Below are 21,374 nucleotides of genomic sequence, written 5' to 3' on the forward strand. Positions count from 1 at the left end.
TTGAAATAATGTTAAATGACAACTGCGTTGTTGTATTTGTGTGTGTGTGTGTGAGTTTATTTTTCCCCTTCAAAATAGCTGATTGCGGCGTTGATTTAATCAATCGCGCCGTTTTCTTGCAGATGTTTCCCCATTTATGAGGCTTATAAACAACAATAACAACATGCAGAACTGGATAAATCCAGCCTTAACTTGCCTTCGTAATGCAATATTCAAAATACTCTCGTTTTGGTGGGGTTCATTAACTATCAATATCAAGTTTGTTTATATCGCTTCAAGGTCAGATTAAGTAGTTCTATTGGGACATCAATAATATTTTTTGGTGACATGAGTAGCAAGTGAAATGCATCCAGTCGAGACTGATCACGTGTTCAATATTGTTAACAACAGTGTTGTTTACATTGGATACCTTCAACTCATTGCTTGGCCTAGACTCTGGACAAGCTACGAGTTTAAAGTTTGCTATTAGTTGATCGCCCCGACTTGAAGCGCTAGCATTGGAAATATAATTTGCAAAAGGTATTTATTTGTATATACAAAACTTAACGGATTTGTTATCATTGTAAGGCAGAAAAATGAGTTTTAACAAAATATAATAAAAAAATAAATTAAATAAAAGATAAACGCGGGATTACAGTAGACAAATAATAATTAAATGTTGATTTTTTTCAAATGTTCAATGTATTGAATTTACTCTAGGTCGCATTGTGCAAAAAATGAATAAATGAATAAATAAATAAATAATAAAGATGCACACGCTCATAGATCTAGCATGATTTCTCGATGGCAAAAACAATCCAAAACGATTAATAAAAAATATTTGGAAATGCTTTTTAAAATTAAAAAAAAAAAATTAAAAATTCGGACATTATATCTATATATCTTCATTTTTTATAATTATGTTAATTTCAATATATGTTTATTTGCTTCAACAGACTGTAAACATCTTAAAATTAAACAGATATCTATATTTGTCGATGTAATATTGCTATGTTCACGCAATCACATATTTACATAATGATCCTAACGATATTTTGAAGCACATAACACGTCCCCGATTTTCTCTATAATTGTCATAAACATAATCCAGTATCATCCAGTTTTCCGTGTCGTTTGCAAGGACTTGAATTAAGTGCCCAGTTCTTGTGAGACTTTCAAATATAGAATAATTAAGTTGGATATAATTTCAATATTGGAATATCTTATACACGTGTAAGTTTTTCTTTCTTTTTGTATCCATTTTCTATTAAACTCCGAACATGCAACCCTGGCCCAATGTAGTAAAGTGCTTACATATTATTAGAACTATTAATATTTAATTTCTGAAGTAATGTTTCAATGATCACAGAAGAACGTTACTGTTTTGCTGTCTTTTTTTTTTGATTTTGCTCCCAGTTTCAATTCAGAAATGGTACAAAACATATATCAATAAACAAAAAAATATTCGAACACTATGTGTGAATTTAACAATTCTACGAGTCCTTTTCTTGCGCAGCTTTGTCGCATTTACCTTTTATTACAAAAAGCATAAATTCGGGGAAAAAATATATGATAATTTCTACAAATTTGATTTCCATAACTGCCTATCGATACATGTAATGGGGTTTATTAAATAAGACTTTTTAGCAAAGGGAGGCAACTAGTATTAGTAGTCAATATATTTTTTTCTATTGATCTCCCTTGAAAATGAAAAATTTCTTTTTCAGATTTTTTTCTTTTTCACGAAAGGGCTATCAGAAATTTGAAATAATAATTAGTTACATTGTGCTTATGGTGTTTATGGTTTATGGTGTAGATGCTTTAAAGTTGATATCTTGAATTTCAAAGATGTTACGTACATATAGGCAATAACATGCTACTGTCTTTTGATATCAATTTATCAGGCGATGATGATATGGGCTGTTGGTAGCTCAGTTTATGGAATCCTGAATTTTCTTAATTAAGCTTGGCAAATCCACTTTACAAATTTAGGTTAAGGTTCCAAATCTTTATGAGATATATAATATAGTTTAGATGGTCGCATTTTCGTAAGTACAAATGCACGAATGTCATCCAGAAAATTCGTATAATGTTTTACCAAATTCTAAATAATCACGGGAGCTTTAAAGAAACCACATATTAGTATTCTTCAACAGCATTTCTTTACATTTTATATATGTAAATTGCAGAAAGATATAGTTACAAACTTATTTTCACAGTTAAAACAAATAAGCATATAACCCATACCTGGAGCACCATCCAACGTCAATATAAAAATGACGTCGCTGTAACATGTTTTTATTTCGTAAGTCACGAGTAATACATACGCAGTAGAAAATCGGTAAAGAATTTAAAATAGGCTGACATATCACACGTAGCCTTATTTTGTTAACAGACCGATTTACATATGTTAAAATCCGCAAATTTACATTGTAACTATCTTTTTTATTTTAGATAATTCAAAATGGCAGAAAAGGCGGCACCTCAAGGGGATCCTGATTCCGATGCAGAGTATGAAGAATTAGTAAAAAAGTTCGGAGAATTCAATGCCGCTTCAGATCTTGTTAAAAAAGACAAGACGAAGTTGACAACAAAGGCGTGTGGTAAAATGGTGAAAGAATGTCTCAATGGTGATTTTGGGAAATACAAGGTTTGTGAAAGGACCGACGCCAGCGTTTTCCCCGCAGTGAAACCTACACGTCAAAAGTAAGTGTTTTTAATAAATGGTGCAGCTTACATATATAGGGACCTTTATTAAGTAAAATTTAAGAATTAAGTAATTATACGGTATTGCTTGTGGAAAGACATTTCAGACCCCAAACCCCGCATTAGTGTAAGCATTGTTAAGTCAGTATAATTGATAGAGTTGCAAAGATTTGGAATAGAATACCATCTAATATCCGTTCTTCTAATTCTCTGACATCTTTTAAAAATAAATATAAAAAACATATCTTGCAGCGTTTATGACAAATCTTACAGAAATACTAAGTAGTTGTTATTGTTTAATGATGTTTCGTGTTTGTGTTTCTATATATTGTTTAGAAGGCTACATTTAAAATTAAGATATGTTAATTGTTTTCAACGATGGTATATCTTCATGTTATACCTCAATTTTCATGTATCATTATTATTATCAGGGTGTCATGCTTTGATAAATGGCCTTTGTCCTCAATTGCTGTTTATGTGGGTTATGTGAACCAATTCGCAGATACTTGCGAAATATATATATAGTTTTGTAGAGTAGGATGGAAGTGTTTTAAATAAATAATGTTTACCTGGCATGAAATTCAAACCAAACGAATGTAACCAATTATTTCGTCGATATAACTTTGTGTTTCACAAATCAAAAATATGAGCCGCGCCATGACAAAACCAACATAATGGGTTTGCGACCAGCATGGATCCAGACCAGCTTGCGCATCCGCGCAGTCTGATCAGGATCCATGCTGTTCGCTTACATACTCTATAACAAGTAGAGAAACTTATAGCGAACAGCATGGATCCTGGTCAGATTGCGCGGATGCGCAGGCTGGGTGGATCCACTATGTTGGTTTTGTCGTGTCGCAAACCCACTATGTTGGTTTTGTCGTGACGCGGCTTAAATATAATTTGATATGGTTTACTTCAGAGATATGCCTTTGAACAAGGAAACTGTCAAAAAGTTTTGTTATAAACTTGGACATGAGATGGCTAAGGAAAAACACAAGTCAAAGTCAAGCACTCTAAAAGAAAATGACAAGGAGTGTCAAGAATGCAGGCACACAATCAAAAAACTCTTTAGAGAAACAAAACCAGGCAATTCAGGAACGGTACTGTATTTTATAAAAATAAAAATATTTAAAGGTTTAACAGTTTTGTTCGAAGAAATATTAAAATATAGTTCTTCTCATAGATACCACCACTAAATTCAATGATGCATACAATGCTGCACCTGGTGGTTGTCTTATGTCTGGTGGTTGGCTTACATCTTGCATATCAGACACGACTTTCTTGCATATGAATTAGGGTTATCTACTGTTTACTCCAGTGCTAGAAAAACCTGCCTCACAACTCCATGTAAGACAAGTCGCGTGTTTAAATGACGTCATTCACGCACCATAGATGTCCGGCACGACATTGTTGCTGTGTATACATGTTATGTGGTAATTTTAGTTTCTTAAATTTGGCATTTTTCATCTTGGGTGGTTCAAGTATCCCTACTTGAATACTGTATAAACACCCTTATGATATGTTGCCTGCCTTTTGACGTCTTATCTGTGATATGCAGGTTTCATAAGCTCAGATCCCCTTTCAAAATTCCATTTTATTTAGTTCCGCCCATTGTTTTCTCGTTTAGGACACACGCATTCTTTTACTTTGGGACCATACGCCGCTTTTCATGGAATGGCACTACTTTGTAACATTGAAGGTTCCATGATAACCGCCGTATGAACACATCTGCGGATGTTCTAAATTCAAAACTTCACCATTTTCGTGTTTAAATGTTGAACACTGCTTAAGCCGGTGATAGCGGGCGTGGACGGTAACTTGCACTTTCCATTACCGTCCGACAGGCCCAATCAAACCGAGCCTGCAACATTGTCAATTTTGCCGTGTTGGACTTTCTTTACGGATTCTGTTTTTCTATATATTTTATGAATGAATTGCGTTCTTAAGATGACGACTTTTTACCATTATGAATTTAGTTGTAAATTTAATTATACGCTACTAATAGAACAAGTCAATATGTATAGCCAATCAAAATTTTTGTAAGCTGTTCATAAAGATATGGAATGAATGAAAATTTTATTCTTCAAATGAGCCGCGTCACGACAAAACCAACATAATGGGTTTGCGACCAGCATGGATCCAGACCGCGCAGTCTGATCAGGATCCATACTGTTCGCTATTAGTTTCTCTTCTTGTAATAGGGTTGGTAAGCGAACAGCATGGATCCTGATCAGACTGCGTGACTGCGCGGATGCGCAGGCTGGTCTGGATCCATGCTGGTCGCAAACTCATTATGTTGGTTTTGTCATGACACGGCTCATATATTGAATATTTTTCAGAAAGCGTCAAAGACCGGTGGCGTGGACCGGTTGACAGATACCAAACATTACACTGGGAGTCACAAGGAAAGGTTTGACGACACTGGAAAAGGAAAGGGGAAAGAAGGACGTGAAAATCTCCATGCAAATGACGGATATGTGGGACAGTACAAAAATAAAGATTCTTACGACAAAAAGAAGAAATAGAATTGAACAAAAACATAGCCCTTGACGGTTTCTGTTATACATTGTATTTTATTCTATTATATGGATGTGTTTGGTTAAAATGTATATTAATGTAGTTTTGACTTTATATAAAATTAATTTATTGTACTCTTGAAGTTACTTCAAATTGTGCACTTAATAAATAAGTACAAAGAGTTCAGTTTTGAAATGTGTTTGACAGATATGATTCATATATTGAGGTACATTTACACTTATTGGTAATGCTTGTATTTTTTGTTGTTGCTTTTTTAAAATGTTTTTTTGTGGTTATTTGGATTTCTCTGCAATATCAGTTGCGACTGCATTTCATCCAATGTGATGTGTTGAATAGCGTATTCATTGACGTCACTATTGTAATGACGCATGCTACCGGAAAATCATTAACATTTTTGTTTCGTGATTTTTTTATTCTATTTCGTACAGACCTTATATATACTGTTTAGAGACTATTTTGATGTAATTAATACAAAAAATGCACAACTTACACGTTTATATTCGAATAAAATGGTGATGTACATTTAGGAAGTAAATAATAACTGTTTGCATATGCGTAAATAAAATTTAACAATGTGTTAAGAAAATATAATAAAAATGTTGTCCATAATCTTAAAAATGATAGTATATCTCGAAAACCTTTTGATACTTACTTTGATAAAAAAAAATTTGGAAGTTAAGAACTAAAAGCTAAAGAATTATTTACATGATTATTATTTATATTATACAACATTTGACTGAATTTCAATAAAAACATCATTTGTTCACTGTATGGGTTGTTTTTAATGCGATGTATACGATGACGTCATAATTTAACGTAAGAAATGGAATCTCTAAAGAACGCACAAAACGATATAATTAAAGAATAATAAATTTGAGCCGTGTCACGACAAAACCAACATAATGGGTTTGCGACCAGCATGGATCCAGACCAGCCTGCGCATCCGCGCAGTCTGATCAGGATTCATGCTGTTCGCTATCAGTTTCTCTACTTGTAATAGGGTTTGTAAGCGAACAGCATGGGTCCTGATCAGACTTCGCGGATGCACAGGCTGGTCTGGATCCATGCTGGTCGCAAACGCACTATGTTGGTTTTGTCATGGCGCGTCTCAGATGTCAAAGACAGCATGTGCACTGTAGTTCAAACACATATGTTCAAAGTATGCATGTGTATTAAAACGAGCTTGATCCATAACTAAATACAAAGATTGGTTCTCAAACTTATATAATTTCATTCAAAGAAATTTAAATCTATTGTTTTAGCATCATACAGAATATATAATTCCAGGGAAATATAAATATTTTTTTTATTTTAAGGCAAAGTTTGTGCCGTTCAGGTCTGGCCATATAATTTGTATCATAATAACTTAAAGTATCTACAGAGAATTAATAGACGTCACGATTATCCAATGAAAATCTTCGTTATAGAAATTAAGTGCACTGAAGACTATTATTATAATATCAATACCCACCGATGAGTCATCCCGTATACTAAAATCATATAAACGTGTGTATCATTTTTACTTAAGAGTCATATTTATAGGTCTTCTTTATATTTAGAACAACTATTTATTTGATAGTAAAGCCAAAGTAAGGTTCTCTCAGCAAAATGAATGGATAGCGAAAAAAAACACCATACCGAGCAGTATTATTACAAATGCTATTGTATACATATTGTGAACGTTTTTTTTCCTGGAACAATTATTGCTTGACACAATTTGCCGGAATAATCAATAGAAGACGCTGGTCACGTGACACAAATATTTACTGAGAAAAATCTAGGTCTTTGGAATTCGGCATCATAGTTAAGACGGATTAATCGATGAAAATTGTAAGTGTTTTTGTCTTTCCTTTTCTTTAAATATGACGTCAGATAACAATATACTATATATCGACTTTACCAATTTTAGCTTTAACTTACGCTAGATGCATACATGTACTTCTATTAATGAACAAAAAAAAAGTCATTGTAAATATAGACATACAAGAAATGTAAAGAAGTAACCAATTAAGTGACCTTTGACTATACTGAAATAATCAGTGACAGAAAATGGGTTGACATCATATGGAAATGTGTTTAAATCACAAGAAATGTGTTCACTTCACATGTGTTCACATCTTATGGAACTGTGTTCGTAGAACACTTTTACAAGCACTGCTATCAGATAGGTGACCCGGCTTTAGGAAGATAATGGCTTTAGTTATTTGATTTAATAAACGTGATTTGATTTGCGCCTAGGGATCACGGGGTTCGTATTCTCAGTTCCTGAAAGGGCGGATGGACTCTCATCAAGCCTATAGAATACATATATACATGCCCGGGGATCTTGGCGTGGTCATTTTTCACTCCAGTGCAAGTCAGTTTACCAGTAGTGGCGGAATTGGAGATTGGTTAAAATAAACTCAATGATTCCATATAAATTTAGTTGAAACACATTTATTTGAAATAATTTCATGAATTCATCTTGTCGACACTAAGTAGAATCGCCTAGAAGAAAAACATTCCCCTTTCTTGCCTTTTTCCCAAGTATATTAACTCACGCTGTCACTGAATTAAAATCGTGTTTCAGACTCAACTCCAGTTTGAACAGAACACGTCGAAAAAATTCGCTCCCACAGAGAGCCAAATTATGCAATGAAGCTCCAGAGCAGAAAATAATTAAAAATATGACATGTATAAAATCAGCACCAGAAGTGTTGGCTCATTGAAAAATATTTGGCAACGTCGATTATGCAATACGTATGTTAGTAATTTGTAGCGAATTGGCTTTAAGTGCCTAATTGTTTATGCACGTTATTCGCGTGCGATCAATTATAACAAGTAATTTCCGATCAATTATATTACTACCAACGGGAGTGTCGTTATTCGCGAGTAAAAAAGACCCATTATATGTTTTCATATATAAAAAATACATCCAATTAGATATTTGTTCAAGAACGACGAAATTAAAAGTTACATATTTTGAAATTTCATCTGGATATAGCATTTCTCTAATATTAACGAGTTGGGATGCAAAGTTATTCTTATTTTTCCTGAATTTTTATTCTAGCTCCATAAATTAAAATTTGTTACGGTCTCAAATTAGTCTTCAAGGGATAATGCTATCCAAACGTCTATATAGTCATTTCAGGACCTTTAACGACCATTGATATAGGCCAAATTCCCCTCTACTCATCGGGGTTGATAGGGCCTGGGTACCAGTGACTTGTGCCTTAGTAGTAATCATGCAGTTAAAAAGGATGACATCAAAGAAACCATTAGTAAATGTGACATGTTACTTTGTGAATTATACATAGTGCCTGTCCCAATTTAACGGAGTTCTTTCGAGACTTCAGTATACAAGTCTCTTAAATATGCAATGGAATAGTTTCATCAACTGACTGTTATCTATTTGTATCAACAAAATCTAATGCCCCGTTTGTTGTAGGTTATTAACTGATGCTTCTGTTGATGGTAATGGAACAGTATCGATCTTGTATCATGGTATTCCCCTCCGAGTTTCCCGCCGATTCATTACTCACTGTATTGGTACTGCTACACGATATTTCTCTCCATATTACCCTAATTTTCTGCCTGTTTATCAATTACTGTATTAGTACTTTTACAAGTATACCTGCTAAGCTATTAAGCAGCATGCCTCCAGATGAGCCAAAATATGTAAGTTATTTCATAGTTGACAAAAATGTACAAATATTTAAGAAAAAGTAAAATGATTCAAGATTCAAGTAATAATTTACATATTTTGTGCGATTAATGACTAATTTTTCAGTATTTATCACAATACTTCTACTGCGTTACTAACGCAGTAAGGGATGTTTTTGCATATTGTAAGACATTTTGTAACCTCTTTTTGGTAATTAACGTGGGTTGCAAGTGTCATTGGTTACTTCACAATATTATGCTTTAAATACATTTTCAAAATTTTCAAGAAAATATCATGAATCTGGAGGCATGCTGCTTTAAGTTCTATTATCCATAACTGTATTGAAACTGTAACGCGTAGTTCTATATTATTCAACTGTATCAATTCTGTTACACGATTATTCCCGTTGACTGGCCGCGGCTGTCATTCATCACATTATCGGCTCTGTTCTAAGAATATCTCATTTTAGTCCCGCTACCATTCATCAATCAGTGTGTGGATACAATTACGTATATTAGATTTACTTCTTCAGCTGTAAGTTTTTCCATATTAACAGAGCTCATTTATCTTCTACAATTATACATAAAAGGAGCTAATTTGTATAGACAGGATCATTAACTGATTTCCTTCGAGCGTATTTTGTTTACAGCCTGTGTAATCATTTTATCAATTGAACGTGAAAAATGTAATGTAATGTACTTTTGTTTTGTTTTAATGGCAACACTGACACATAACTGGTCCGAACACTATAATAAAAAGGCCGCAAGGTCAAGGGGTCCGTACTGTCAGTGAATGGAGGGCAGATGGACCCTCATTAAGCCAAGAATATACAGTTTATACAAGAGAGATAGTATGCTCCTTTCTCAGCCCAGTGAATACATCCCCGTAAGATAGTGAACGATAGTGAAACTTTCCAAAAGCGAGCTAGTTAAATCCCAGAATACAAGCCCACTTCTCCCAGGCAATCGACCAAGAGCCTGGATGGAACTGAAGCAACAAGTTCCCTAAGTGAATCAAATCGACAAAATCCACCAATATAAACAAACAATCTGATATGCATGTTGTAATACTGAGTTTTCATTGAAAAATCGAAAAGAAAGATATATTATTACATTTTAACTGACGATATGTACAGATTGAATTATTCGCTTTATCATTTTCTGGTTGATGTGTCGTTCTTTTCCCATCAAATTTGTCAATCTTCTGGGTCCATTAATTTTTTCTATAAAGATCTAAATTGGTTATAGTCAGGGCATGTATCGATAGCAAGGGGAAAAATAATACAAAAGTGTATCATATATTTTCACAATCGAAAGAAACATCGGAAAGAAAAAAATAGAAATTTATAATGTATTAGTTGGTCAGGGAGCGATTCCCCATTCACAATGCTGTTATCTATTGATCAAAATGAGCCGCGTCATGACAAAACCAACATAATGCGTTTGCGACCAGCATGGATCCAGACCAGCCTGCGCTTCCGCGCAGTCTGATCAGGATCCATGTTGTTCGCCTACAAATCCTATAACAAGTAGGGAAACTGATAGCGAATAGCATGGATCCTGATCGGACTGTGCCGATGCGCAGGCTGGTCTGGATCCATGCTTGTCGCAAACCCATTATGTCGGTTTTGTCATGACGCGGCTCAAATAGTATGCCCTCAACGAAGCTCGCCAAAACCTCGGATGCTGAACAGTTCTTCTCACTGCTTCTGCTTCGTCAACAATGTCTTAATTTTGTATATAAAACGTAGAGTGATGGACTGAATTTATTACCTTAAAATAAATGTGTTTCTTAAAATGATACTTTTGTGATGACAAACAAAACACCAACAGGCTATATATAAAAGATAAATAAAGGATATTCAAGTTTTTCTCTATAAAAACAGGGGTTATTTTCATCGGATGGTATGTAAATAAAATATTTCTCACGAGCAGCAATAGCTATGAGTGAAATATGATAATTTTCATATCACGAAAATTTTAAGTTATCATTGAAAATACAGAAAATATGTTGCACTACAGTAAGATAATTTTTAATGAAAACGTGCATTTTATTTCAACAACATTTCTCAATATTTCATCATAAGTATATAATAGAATATCACGTTTTAGGAAAGTCACATTATTATATTTCAATACAAACGTATTTTATGATTTAAACTTCATACATACACTGAATATTTTATTAGGAAATTTGTCTCGATGCACGCGTCATTCAAAATAATTTTAATTTGATCTCGAAGCAGTATATTTTTTAACTTTGATTTAATTAAAAATGTAGAAAAAAGCAAACGGCGTTAAAGTTTTACTGAAATCGAAATAGAACACGAATGCAATTTCCGTGAAATCAACTGATTTTACAGTAATGAGTGTATCATATTCACCACAGTGATGAAGTACGTATCATATTCACTACAGTGGTCCAGCTGCTTCCTTTACTTATGAATGAGGTCGAAACTAACAGTGATGCAAATACAAAATCCTCTCTGATGATTCATAAGGAGACGCCTCCCCTCTTGCTTACAATATTTTCTTAGCTGATGATAGATTAAGTACTTTACTACAACGTTTAAGGGGTGAATTGATTGTAATATGTAACATATTTCTATGTTTGATGGATATGCTTCATTCATGCAAAGCGGAAGAAAAACAACAATAATTCATTTTTTGTTAACGGGCAAATTTGTTTAAAGTGATACGAAACAATAAACTGTTTGTTTGAACGGTAAGATCTTGTTATGTTTTATAATTTGGATGAGGTTTTCTAGGGAAAAAGGTTGTGTTGAAGTGATTTAAATGTTTGGAGGAAAATGTGAAACGAGAAACAAGAGTTTGTTTCCTTTAATGTATACGGTTAAATGGTAAATAAGTTGTTTTTGATAGAGACATTTAGAGTGTCTTTATAAATGATGAATTTTGCATACTTTCAATTTAAACTGTATCTTTTGTTGATGGTTAACAAATGTCGCATATGTCGCTTTACTTTGAACGGATTTGCCTATACTAGGTTCGTATGTTTAGTTTCTTTAAATATGTACATACTCATATAATATTTTGTTTACATTTTTATTGCTGTTAAAGTTACATTTTAAGACAATCCTATTTAAAAAACGTTTTTGGTCAAATTTAGGAACTATGGCGTCAAATGGTGATGACAAGCCTGCATGTCAACATGGCGAAGATATGTCCGGTTCCGATGCAGCGTCAGGGGGACAGTCTCAAAATGATGATGTGAATGTAGATTTGGCAGAAAAGTTTTCTGCTTTCTGTGACATAAAAATGAAAGACCATTTTACCTCAAAAGCCTGCAATAAACTAGTGAAAGACTGTTTAGAAGACCATTTTAAGTTTAAAAAGGTCATTCTTACCAACCGAATAGATTCCAGTGTGTTTTCAAAGTGCAAAGAAAAAAGTAAACCGTAAGTTTGTGCTATATAATCATTCATATTTTACAGAATAGTTTAGGATAATGATCTCTAAACCTTCCACATTAGCTAAATGTTATGATTTTTTTTCTCATTAATTAAGAAGGGTACACATGAAATGCGAACATTTAAATAACAATAAATACTCTTTATGCCTTGGCTTTTACTTAACCAGACAATGCGGTGTACTAGAAACTACTTTGCTGAATATCGCATTCCTGTTTATATTCTTTATGCCTAAATCATTTTTGCCGAATTCATTAAGCTACAAATGTGGCCACTTGTAACATTGATAATAAAATACAGTATGTTCTTTTTCTGCAGGCACATGATCGTCAATAAAGGTAACTGCGAGAAATTCGTGCAATTTACAGCATTCGAGTTTGCAAAGCTGAAAACTGGCGATGAGAAGCTTAGTAAAGATGACCCTAAAGTAACTGAAATGTATGCAAAGGTCAAAGATAAAATATTGCATTCAACAGGACCCAAAATTAAAACTGTTGTAAGTTGTGCTTTTAAATTTGTTATTCCTCTCTTCGAACAAACTTTTATTAAAGGAACTCCACTGTAGTTCAAAAGCATAAAAACATAAAATTTTAGTTTCTTACATAGATTAGCTTGGATATATATAGAACAGAAAGATGTGCAAAAGAAATTAAGAAATTTACAAAGAAATAAATTAAGAATCGTATTGTTGTGGTATTCTTAGCACTTTTTGAGTGAAAAGCGTTTCAACGCTTTTCAATTTTGGGTCATTTTTCACAATAAGAATAATATCTTTGGAAAAACGGAGTGAGCGAATGGTCTGATATTTTGCACACAAGCTATTGGTCTAGATCTAAATCAAATGGAACATGAATATCGAAAAATTATTTCCAGTCCTGTCCATAGGTTTTCGGCGCGTTGATTGGTCACCACCCCGGGTCCGACCCCCCACCCACTCTACAACCCTCCTTCCTCTCAAAACAATGTAAACTGCAGTATTTTTCATTTTAAACATGTTTTAATATTTGGTACATGCTTTTTATTCAATTTCCTTTATTTCCCACAAAAAATGATACATATTTATATTTAGTAAATATATATGTATCAATTTTTTATTTTTTTGCGGGAAATGAAGGAAATTGAATTAAAGCATAAACCAAATATTAAAACATGTTTCAAATGAAAAATACTGCAGTTTACATGGTTTTGAGAGGTAGGAGGGTTGTATAGTGGTGAGGAGTGGGGTTGGGGGCGGGGGTAGTGACCAAACAACGCGCCGAACACCTATGGTCCTGTCATGTCAAAAACCTCAGTCGAGTCCCTTTAATTGTATTGAGCCTAGAAACATAGGACGAGAAGTACAATTGATAATGATGTTATTGAAAGGTAGAAATGGTGTCCGTTTTTGCTCTTATGGAATGTACCTGTCATTCTATCTTTGGTTCACATCATTTATCCTTGATTTAAGAAAATCTATGATAAAAGGGCCATCACTCCGATTTAAAAGACTGGATCGAAAATACAAAATGCTTTACTAAATCGTTCCTATAGTTAAGCAAAGTTCGTTCCTTAAAATGTAAGTAACGTTTCCTTTCAAACAATCTTAACGGGGACAGATGAACACTTGGACGGACGGACGCACACAAGGATCGTACGATTGCATAACTAGAAAACAATTGCTTGGTGCTTAAGGACATTTTGATTAAAGTGGACGATTGTAATTGATATATATATAATGTATATATAGAATATATAAATGCTTGGTGGTTTGCAGATGCAGGTAATATCACAATTTGTCCAGAGTAAAAAAACTACATGAAAACCAGAATTCTAGACAGAAGAGTTGCCAGCATTTCTGTTAGATGTATATTTTATATCAGGTTTAGATAGATATCTACAGTCCTACGCATAAACCCAAAATTTCCAGTTTTTCCCCAAAATTTCCTATCTCTGGCCAGTGATGAGCATTTAATTATAATTACATGGCTTGTCACAGTATACACTGATAGCAGCACCCTAGAATGTTTTATGATCCTATCATGTTTCAAGAATGTATAGTTTTATTATTAGCTGGAGGATATAGAGAACATTTTAGATATAAGGAAAACTAAGATTTTCATACTAAGATTTTCATAGATACATTCAATTTTAAATAAGTTAAAGACTAAAAAGACTGGATTACATTAAAGGATTTTAATCACTTACAACTCACAATCACAGGGACTCGGTACAGCATTGGGATAGTGTACAGCATTGGGATAGTGTAAAAATTAATTTTAGAAACAAAAATATTTTATAAGTTTTTTATTTCTAAAATTCTGAGTATAAAAGGATGATGATTCTGAAAATATTGATGCGAGAGTTATGTAGCTTGTCATGTTATTGTTTAAAGTTAGAAGTAAATTCTTTCATAAATAAAGAAGTAAGAGCAAAAAATATAAATATATAAAAATAATATATATAAAGAAGAGCTGTCACAGAACGTGACAAATGCCCCTAAAGGATTCTAGTTATAAACCACCTATAACATGTTAAGTGTGGTGGTAAAAATTGACAAAGTTCGAACCCCAGCAGTGACCTTTAAGTGATAGACAAAGAAACCTGGGTCTTGTTCATAACACATTGTCCATTTATGGTGACTTTATATTTTAAAAAAAAATTGAAACTTTCATGTATATGGAAGTTACAGAGCGGACACAACAACAACCATTTATATGTCTTAAGGGCAACACATCATACATTTATGATGATTTCATATGTGAAATAAAAAATATAATCCTTTCATGCATATTAATTTCAGAGCATACACGACCATCTCTGCCTATATGTATATTAACATCAAAATTGACAATTGAAAGTTTGAACCCCCACAGTGACCTTGACCTTAGTCGTAGGAACCCGAGTCTTGTTTCTGACACACCATACATCTATGGTTATTTCATATATGAAAAAATGAAAGAAAAATTAAAATCCTTTCATGCATTCTGAAGTTTCAGAACGGACACGACCACCACTGTCTATATGTATGAAGTGGGACGGACTGACAGACGGACGGTTCGATTTTAATATGCCAACCTTCGGGGGCATTATAACATCTAAGTTCAAAGGGGAAATAATTCTGGAAATATCCATGCTAGAGTTATGAATATTGTCACACATGTATAAGGAACATATATTTTAAGTTAGAAGTAGATACCTTAGGAAATAAAGAAGTAAGTAAAAAGTAACATTTTGTTAGGAAAAAAATGAGTTCATGGGGAAATATTCTGGAAAAATATTGGTGCTAAAGTGAACAACATTGTCACATATGATGTAGTCGTCGGTAAGGAACACATATTTGAAGTTTTAAGTCAATCCCTTATGATGAAATGAAGACGTAGAGTAAAAAATAACATTATTTTATGGAAAATTATATGTTCAAAGGGAAAATGTTCTGTAAATACTGGTTTTTGTCAGTTTAACACCTTATCACATGATGTGTATTATGATAAGGAATACATGTGTACATACAGATGTATAATGAAAATTAATGACCCTTCGGGACGGGGCCAATTTTTACCACAGGGCTTTGATCTGAACAAACTTGATAGACACTCAGTAAAAGGTGTTTCATACCAAATATCTAAGCTCTAGCTCTTTGGATTTTTGTGTCGCCTCTACGGAGTAGTGGCGACATATAGGGATCACTTCTCCGTCGTCTGTCTGTCTGTCTGTCTGTCCGTCCGTCACAAAACTTGTCCGGACTACTGCTCATAAACTACTGGTGCAATTTCATCCAAACTTTACAGGAATGATCAGTACCAAGTCTAGTTGTGCATATTGTCAGCATTTTCTGGTTCAGTGATTTTTGTCAGAGTTATGGCCCTTTAATAATTTTTAATTTTAAAGTTTGTCCGGACTACTTCTCTTATACCACTAATGCAATTTCAATGAAACTTTACAGGATTGATCTGTAGCTCAAGTCCTTGCGCATATTGCACGGGTTTTCCGGTTGAATGATTTTTGGCTGAGTTATGGCCCTTTGACAAAAAGGTGTTTTTTTCTGTGTGTTGCCAGATACACAAAAGCTTGTCCGGACTACTCCTCATAAACTACTGGTGCAATTTCATCCAAACTTTACAGGAATGATCAGTACCAAGTCTAGTTGTGCATATTGTCAGCATTTTCCGTTCAATGATTTTTGTCAGAGTTATGGCCCTTTAATAATTTTTATTTTTAAAGTTTGTCCGGACTACGTCTCTTATACCACTAATGCAATTTCAATGAAACTTTTTACAGGATTGATCTGTAGCTCAAGTCCTTGCGCATATTGCACGGGTTTTCCGGTTGAATGATTTTTGGCCGAGTTATGGCCCTTTGATAAAAAGGTGTTTTTTTTCTGTGTGTTGCCAGATACGCAAAAGCTTGTCCGGACTATTCCTCATAAACTACTGGTGCAATTTTATCCAAACTTTACAGGAATGATCAGTACCAAGTCTAGTTGTGCACTGTCCGTCTGTCTGTCTGTCACAAAATTTGTCCCAACATGAAATTGGCCATCATGAGGCGACACATGTGATTACTGATCGCTCTTGTTTAAAAGAAGAGTTTATGAGGTTTTTTTTGGTTGCTTTGGCATGGGATTTTATTCTTGAACACCTTTGGTAGAGCTTTATGCAAGGTACACTCCTGCAATGGCTAAGTGGTTTAGGAGTAGAAGTTGTTTAAATAAATTTTTGACGCACGGACATTGTCCTCAGATGAGCTAATTAAAAATAAAAAAAGTTAGAGATAAAATATTTACTGCACATAGGCATTAATTTAAAGTATGTACGCTGGCGCCAACTTACAAACCGAGGTGAGTATGACAGCTCTACATATACTTTATATAGTCGAGCTAATAATAAAAATATCACTTACCTGGTCACTTAGTTAAGAGTCTTGCACTTTGCAGTAAAAAATTACAATTATCTTGTGATATTAAGTATATTTACAAATAATTCAAATAATTGCTAGTTTCACAATTCACTTGGGCCGCAGTCCCAGAGAAAAAAAAAACATCGATAAAAAGTGAGTGTATCTTCAGAAATTTGATCCTTCAACATTAGGGCCATTAGATAAGAACACAGAGGACCAATTAACGATGACAAGACTCTCAACTCAGTGGACGTGTTAATGGGAGATATACAGTTAATAGTGATTTACTAGCTGATAAGCCCTTACTGAGATTCAGCAGGCTGGGAGGGTTTATGCGTAGGACTGTCTAATGATGTAGATGTTTTACCGTGCCTAGTTTTATCTAGAGTATTGATAACCTTCCTGTTGTAGCGTTAATACTTATCAATCAAATATATCTAGGAATTTATTAGAAAAATATCATATGAAAAATGGTATATATTTAGACTAAGTGTTTCCATCCATCTATTGCTCGTTCGAATTCGGCTTTTTTTGAAAGTTTCCGTATCTGTATTTATTGAGGTGGAAAAAATTTCTGCTACTGCTTATTCTGGTGCATATTTTAAATTTGGATCGAAAATTAAATTAAGAAAGCAACCTAGCCAAATTAAAACTGTTGTAGTCTCTGGTTGAGCCTGTTTAATATGGACAGTGTTTGATATACAAGCTGCGCCGTCCATGCCCCATAGCACCGGCTAAATTAGAATTCGACACTCTACAAATATACAAACTGTTCAATTTAGAACTTTATAACATTAGCATGTATCCAATTTGGGTAATTTAGAACGTTACAACATCAGAAGATGTGCTGTGACAGCGGTGATCATGAATTTTTTTTATTATTCATTTTTCGTGCCAGTCCGTTAAAAACGGTATTTGAGCCCTAAGTAAAATAATGTATGCACGTTCCCTAAGATAATAAAACAAATTAATGGGCGAAGCCGGATAAAAAAATCTATCTAAGGCAGATATCAAAAGACACGGCTTATGTAAAAAAAATATTGAAACCTTACAAAAATAGTCAACGGAAAATGGCGACATATACAGAATAATTGGAACAGCTGTCTCGTATAATAATCGAAGATAGAAGGAGAAGTTATTGCGTTTAATATCAGATTGTTCAACCATTTGCCAAAAATAAGAAATATGCCAAATGCTTCATTTATTCTAAACAAATTTCTATTGATAAAATGAATGTACCATCTTTACTATTGAAATTCTACATCGGAATCTGTAGCGACGGTTGTGAATCAGTTACATTCCCTATTTAATATAATCTTCATGTCTGAACGTCTCAACTTTGAAAATATATTTGACGTAATGATTCTACCTCAATTACTAGATCTCTTAGTTTTCAAAAAAACAGAATTATAATAAAACGGGAGATAGTCTGTCAGTAAAAAACATAAATGCTTATTTCTTTGAAGTTAATATAATGTCTTCTCAATATTTAAATCAGTTCACAAGCATTGTAATAGTTATTAAATCCCATCCAAATGTTCATAATCCTTCTTTACACATTCGTGTTTTAGTTCCAATTTTGTTCATATCATCCTTAATGGGTTTTCCAATTACCTCCCCTGGCGATTCGTAGTTAGGGGTATTATCTGGGATAAATCACATTCCGTTGTGTTCTTATAAAATCTTTCACCTATTTTTTTTTTTTTTTACTTTTTTTTCTAGAAACAGTCTACGACAGGTAATGTTCAAGGGCTTACAGATACTACAAAATATACGGGATCGCACAAGCTTCGTTTTGACGAGACGGGTAAAGGGCGTGGCAAGGAGGGCCGCTCAGATGAGGGTAAGAAATCGGGATATGTGGCAAGCTATAAAGGTGAAGGGACCTTTGAGAAGGACGGAAAGGAGTGAATTTCAAACGTTACTTTCATTTCTAAATGTAGATGATATTGCTACTAATTAAAGTGTGTTATTCAATCAAAATTCAGTCATAGTTATGTAGGATATAAAGTAATAAAAATAAAATTCGTATTGAAAACGTGCATCTTCATTTTCCCTACAAGATCAGTGAAGATTGTGTAATTGTTTTAAGATAACTACGTAAACGACGAAGTATAAACAGCTTTTTCGTCCATTTAAAAGGCAGTTATATGTATGAAAGAATTTATTTATTAGTTGATTTTACAATGCAGTAAGAAAAGTCTGTAATGAGGATAATTATAAAGTTATTGTTTTTCCTGGATCATTTTAAACATGCATGGCTGTATTAAGTTACTTTACTGATGTCATTTAAACTTTACTGGCATAAACATACGTGTATATATACTTCCTTATGAGACAAAAACAGTATATGAACAAAGAAAAAAATAAATTAAAGAGACCCATCGTAAGTTTATTGTACATTTAGTGAATCTTGCCACCACGTACTGCATTGACTCAGCAGTCAGTGCCGGGTAAGACGGGAGGTTAAAGCTGCACTTTTTCGTGGGATCGGTCGGGTTTGAAATACCAGTATCTTGTACAAAAGCCAAAGGTAAACGCATTAAATTGTCGTCTGCAAACTTTCTCAGGACTTTTATTGTATATGTAAATGTTAAACCTGTGCAAGATGTTAGCGCATCATAGATTTTATGTCAGATAAATTGTTCTGTTAATGTTTTCTTATATGTAACAGATGTGCTACAATGTAAGGAGTTTATGTTAAAAAATACAAAGTAGAAGCGTTAGTCAGAACCTTTGTCAAGGCCAATTGTTCGAAAGGGAGATAAGTCATGTCAGTAATTATCTAATTGGTGTTAAAGAAGGGAAGCAACTCGGATAACTTCTGCCAACAGGCTTCGCTACGGCAAAAAAATGCCTTTTGAAAAAAAATCTTAACAGTTGCATTTCTGGACGTAGGGTAATCTCCTACTTAAAATTAGTTATATAAAATATTTACACAAACGTTATAAAGGTCAAAGGGTTATGGTCATCTAACTTTTTTTGGGGTGCAGTGCGATTTCATATGTTTTAAACAATATATAACTTTTCATTTTTATATATTTACTTCATAACTTTTATATAAGTGTATTTAATGTAAATTGACCTGTTTTATCAACTAGAAGTGTACTGCTTTAATTTTATTCAGCTATTTACAGAATATGTAAAAGGGTTGCATTATATATTATTCATTAACCTTCATTTAAATAATTAATTGCTAATTAATTCTTTATTTGATATATGTAATTACGCGTTTTAGCCATTTCACATTTGTTGTTATGTATTTCTATGTACATGTATTTATAAATAAGTATTAGATGTATAACAATATAAGTGTGTTGTTTTCATTTCTGGATAACGTTTTGCATAACTGGAGATGTTCATGAAATCACAGGAACCCGAAATTCTACCCAAAAAAAGAAAAAAAAAGATTAAAAACATGTTTTTTTATAGTATACAAATATATGGGATTTTTTTTAAAATCGTTAGAATTTCAGGTTCCTGTGATGATAATAAACATGCATACCAGGGCAAAGAGACGCTGTAACCTTGACCTACTGGCAGACAACATTCACTCATGCTATAAATTATTGGGTTAAGTGCTTTCTCCAAGAATCCTTTTCAATGTCAAGGTCAGATTTAACCTTGACATTTGCTTTTAACCCAAAAATGAAAGGGGTCATTAGCTTACAGTAAGGAAGTTTGTACCCCAATCCCGCCCCTTCTTGAATTACTGAAAGCAAATTCAATTTTGCAAGTATTTTGACCTTGACTTTTGACCTGTGTCATTCAAATATACAGGTAATTTTCATATAGTTTGACATCTGTACATTAAATAGTCTCTTAACATTAATTTTTGTGCTTTAAATAATGTACAGAGGGGCACCCAAGTCTTTCTCTACCAGTAATAGCTAGAAAGTTGTCACTATACTTTGTTGGTGTTGACATAAAACCCAACCAAAAATAAACAGAATAAAAGTCTTTTAATTACTGAGTGGAAAGAAAGGTGTAAAATTTGTTATACCAGAATTAGGATACAAGAACAATGGTATATTGTTTTATTAAAGATCAAGAATTCCTAACATAACTTTACTGTCTGTAAAATAATAAGCATGATGAAGAATCTGTATTAAAGGGACACAATTCAAGTCAGTTCCCTATTACCTTAAGATTTTTCTCCCTTTCTGGGTAACACTAACATAAGTAAAAACATTGTTCTTT

General features: G+C 33.5%; 2 protein-coding genes across 5 annotated transcripts; both read left to right on the forward strand.

Moving 5' to 3' along the window:
• The first annotated feature begins 297 nt into the window (after positions 1-297).
• LOC132720467 (tubulin polymerization-promoting protein family member 3-like) lies at positions 298-5,992 on the forward strand. 2 transcript variants are annotated; one of them, XM_060704612.1, is made up of 4 exons: positions 298-519; positions 2,434-2,685; positions 3,608-3,788; positions 5,028-5,992. In XM_060704612.1, exons 2-4 carry the CDS (start codon positions 2,444-2,446, stop codon positions 5,211-5,213), a joined length of 609 nt encoding a protein of 202 aa, XP_060560595.1. In that variant the 5' UTR covers positions 298-519; positions 2,434-2,443; the 3' UTR covers positions 5,214-5,992. The 2 variants fall into 2 exon arrangements, with proteins under 2 accessions (XP_060560595.1, XP_060560596.1); XM_060704613.1 differs by lacking the exon at positions 298-519 and adding an exon at positions 1,061-1,212.
• A 916-nt stretch (positions 5,993-6,908) lies between these two features.
• On the forward strand, positions 6,909-19,521 carry LOC132720465 (tubulin polymerization-promoting protein family member 2-like). 3 transcript variants are annotated; one of them, XM_060704610.1, is made up of 4 exons: positions 6,909-7,056; positions 11,999-12,287; positions 12,618-12,795; positions 18,897-19,521. In XM_060704610.1, the coding sequence occupies exons 2-4, from the start codon at positions 12,004-12,006 to the stop codon at positions 19,083-19,085; spliced, it is 651 nt and encodes a 216-aa protein (XP_060560593.1). In that variant the 5' UTR covers positions 6,909-7,056; positions 11,999-12,003; the 3' UTR covers positions 19,086-19,521. The 3 variants fall into 3 exon arrangements, with proteins under 3 accessions (XP_060560593.1, XP_060560592.1, XP_060560594.1); XM_060704609.1 differs by lacking the exon at positions 6,909-7,056 and adding an exon at positions 11,331-11,593; XM_060704611.1 differs by lacking the exon at positions 6,909-7,056 and adding an exon at positions 11,594-11,729.
• The last annotated feature ends 1,853 nt before the right edge of the window (positions 19,522-21,374 follow it).

The sequence above is a fragment of the Ruditapes philippinarum genome, unplaced genomic scaffold, assembly GCF_026571515.1.
Source record: "Ruditapes philippinarum isolate M1 unplaced genomic scaffold, ASM2657151v2 ctg144_1_1_1_1, whole genome shotgun sequence".
NCBI classification, from domain to species: domain Eukaryota; kingdom Metazoa; phylum Mollusca; class Bivalvia; order Venerida; family Veneridae; genus Ruditapes; species Ruditapes philippinarum.

Excerpts from the sequence above, each read along its gene's own strand:
- LOC132720467 (XM_060704612.1), top strand. The coding sequence starts at position 2,444 with ATGGCAGAAAAGGCGGCACCTCAAGGGGATCCTGATTCCGATGCAGAG. Across the intron at positions 2,686-3,607 it reads GTGAAACCTACACGTCAAAA|AGATATGCCTTTGAACAAGG; the intron begins GTAAGTGTTTTT and ends GGTTTACTTCAG. Across the intron at positions 3,789-5,027 it reads AACCAGGCAATTCAGGAACG|AAAGCGTCAAAGACCGGTGG; the intron begins GTACTGTATTTT and ends AATATTTTTCAG.
- LOC132720465 (XM_060704610.1), top strand. The coding sequence starts at position 12,004 with ATGGCGTCAAATGGTGATGACAAGCCTGCATGTCAACATGGCGAAGAT. Across the intron at positions 12,288-12,617 it reads TGCAAAGAAAAAAGTAAACC|GCACATGATCGTCAATAAAG; the intron begins GTAAGTTTGTGC and ends CTTTTTCTGCAG. Across the intron at positions 12,796-18,896 it reads GACCCAAAATTAAAACTGTT|AAACAGTCTACGACAGGTAA; the intron begins GTAAGTTGTGCT and ends TTTTTTTTCTAG.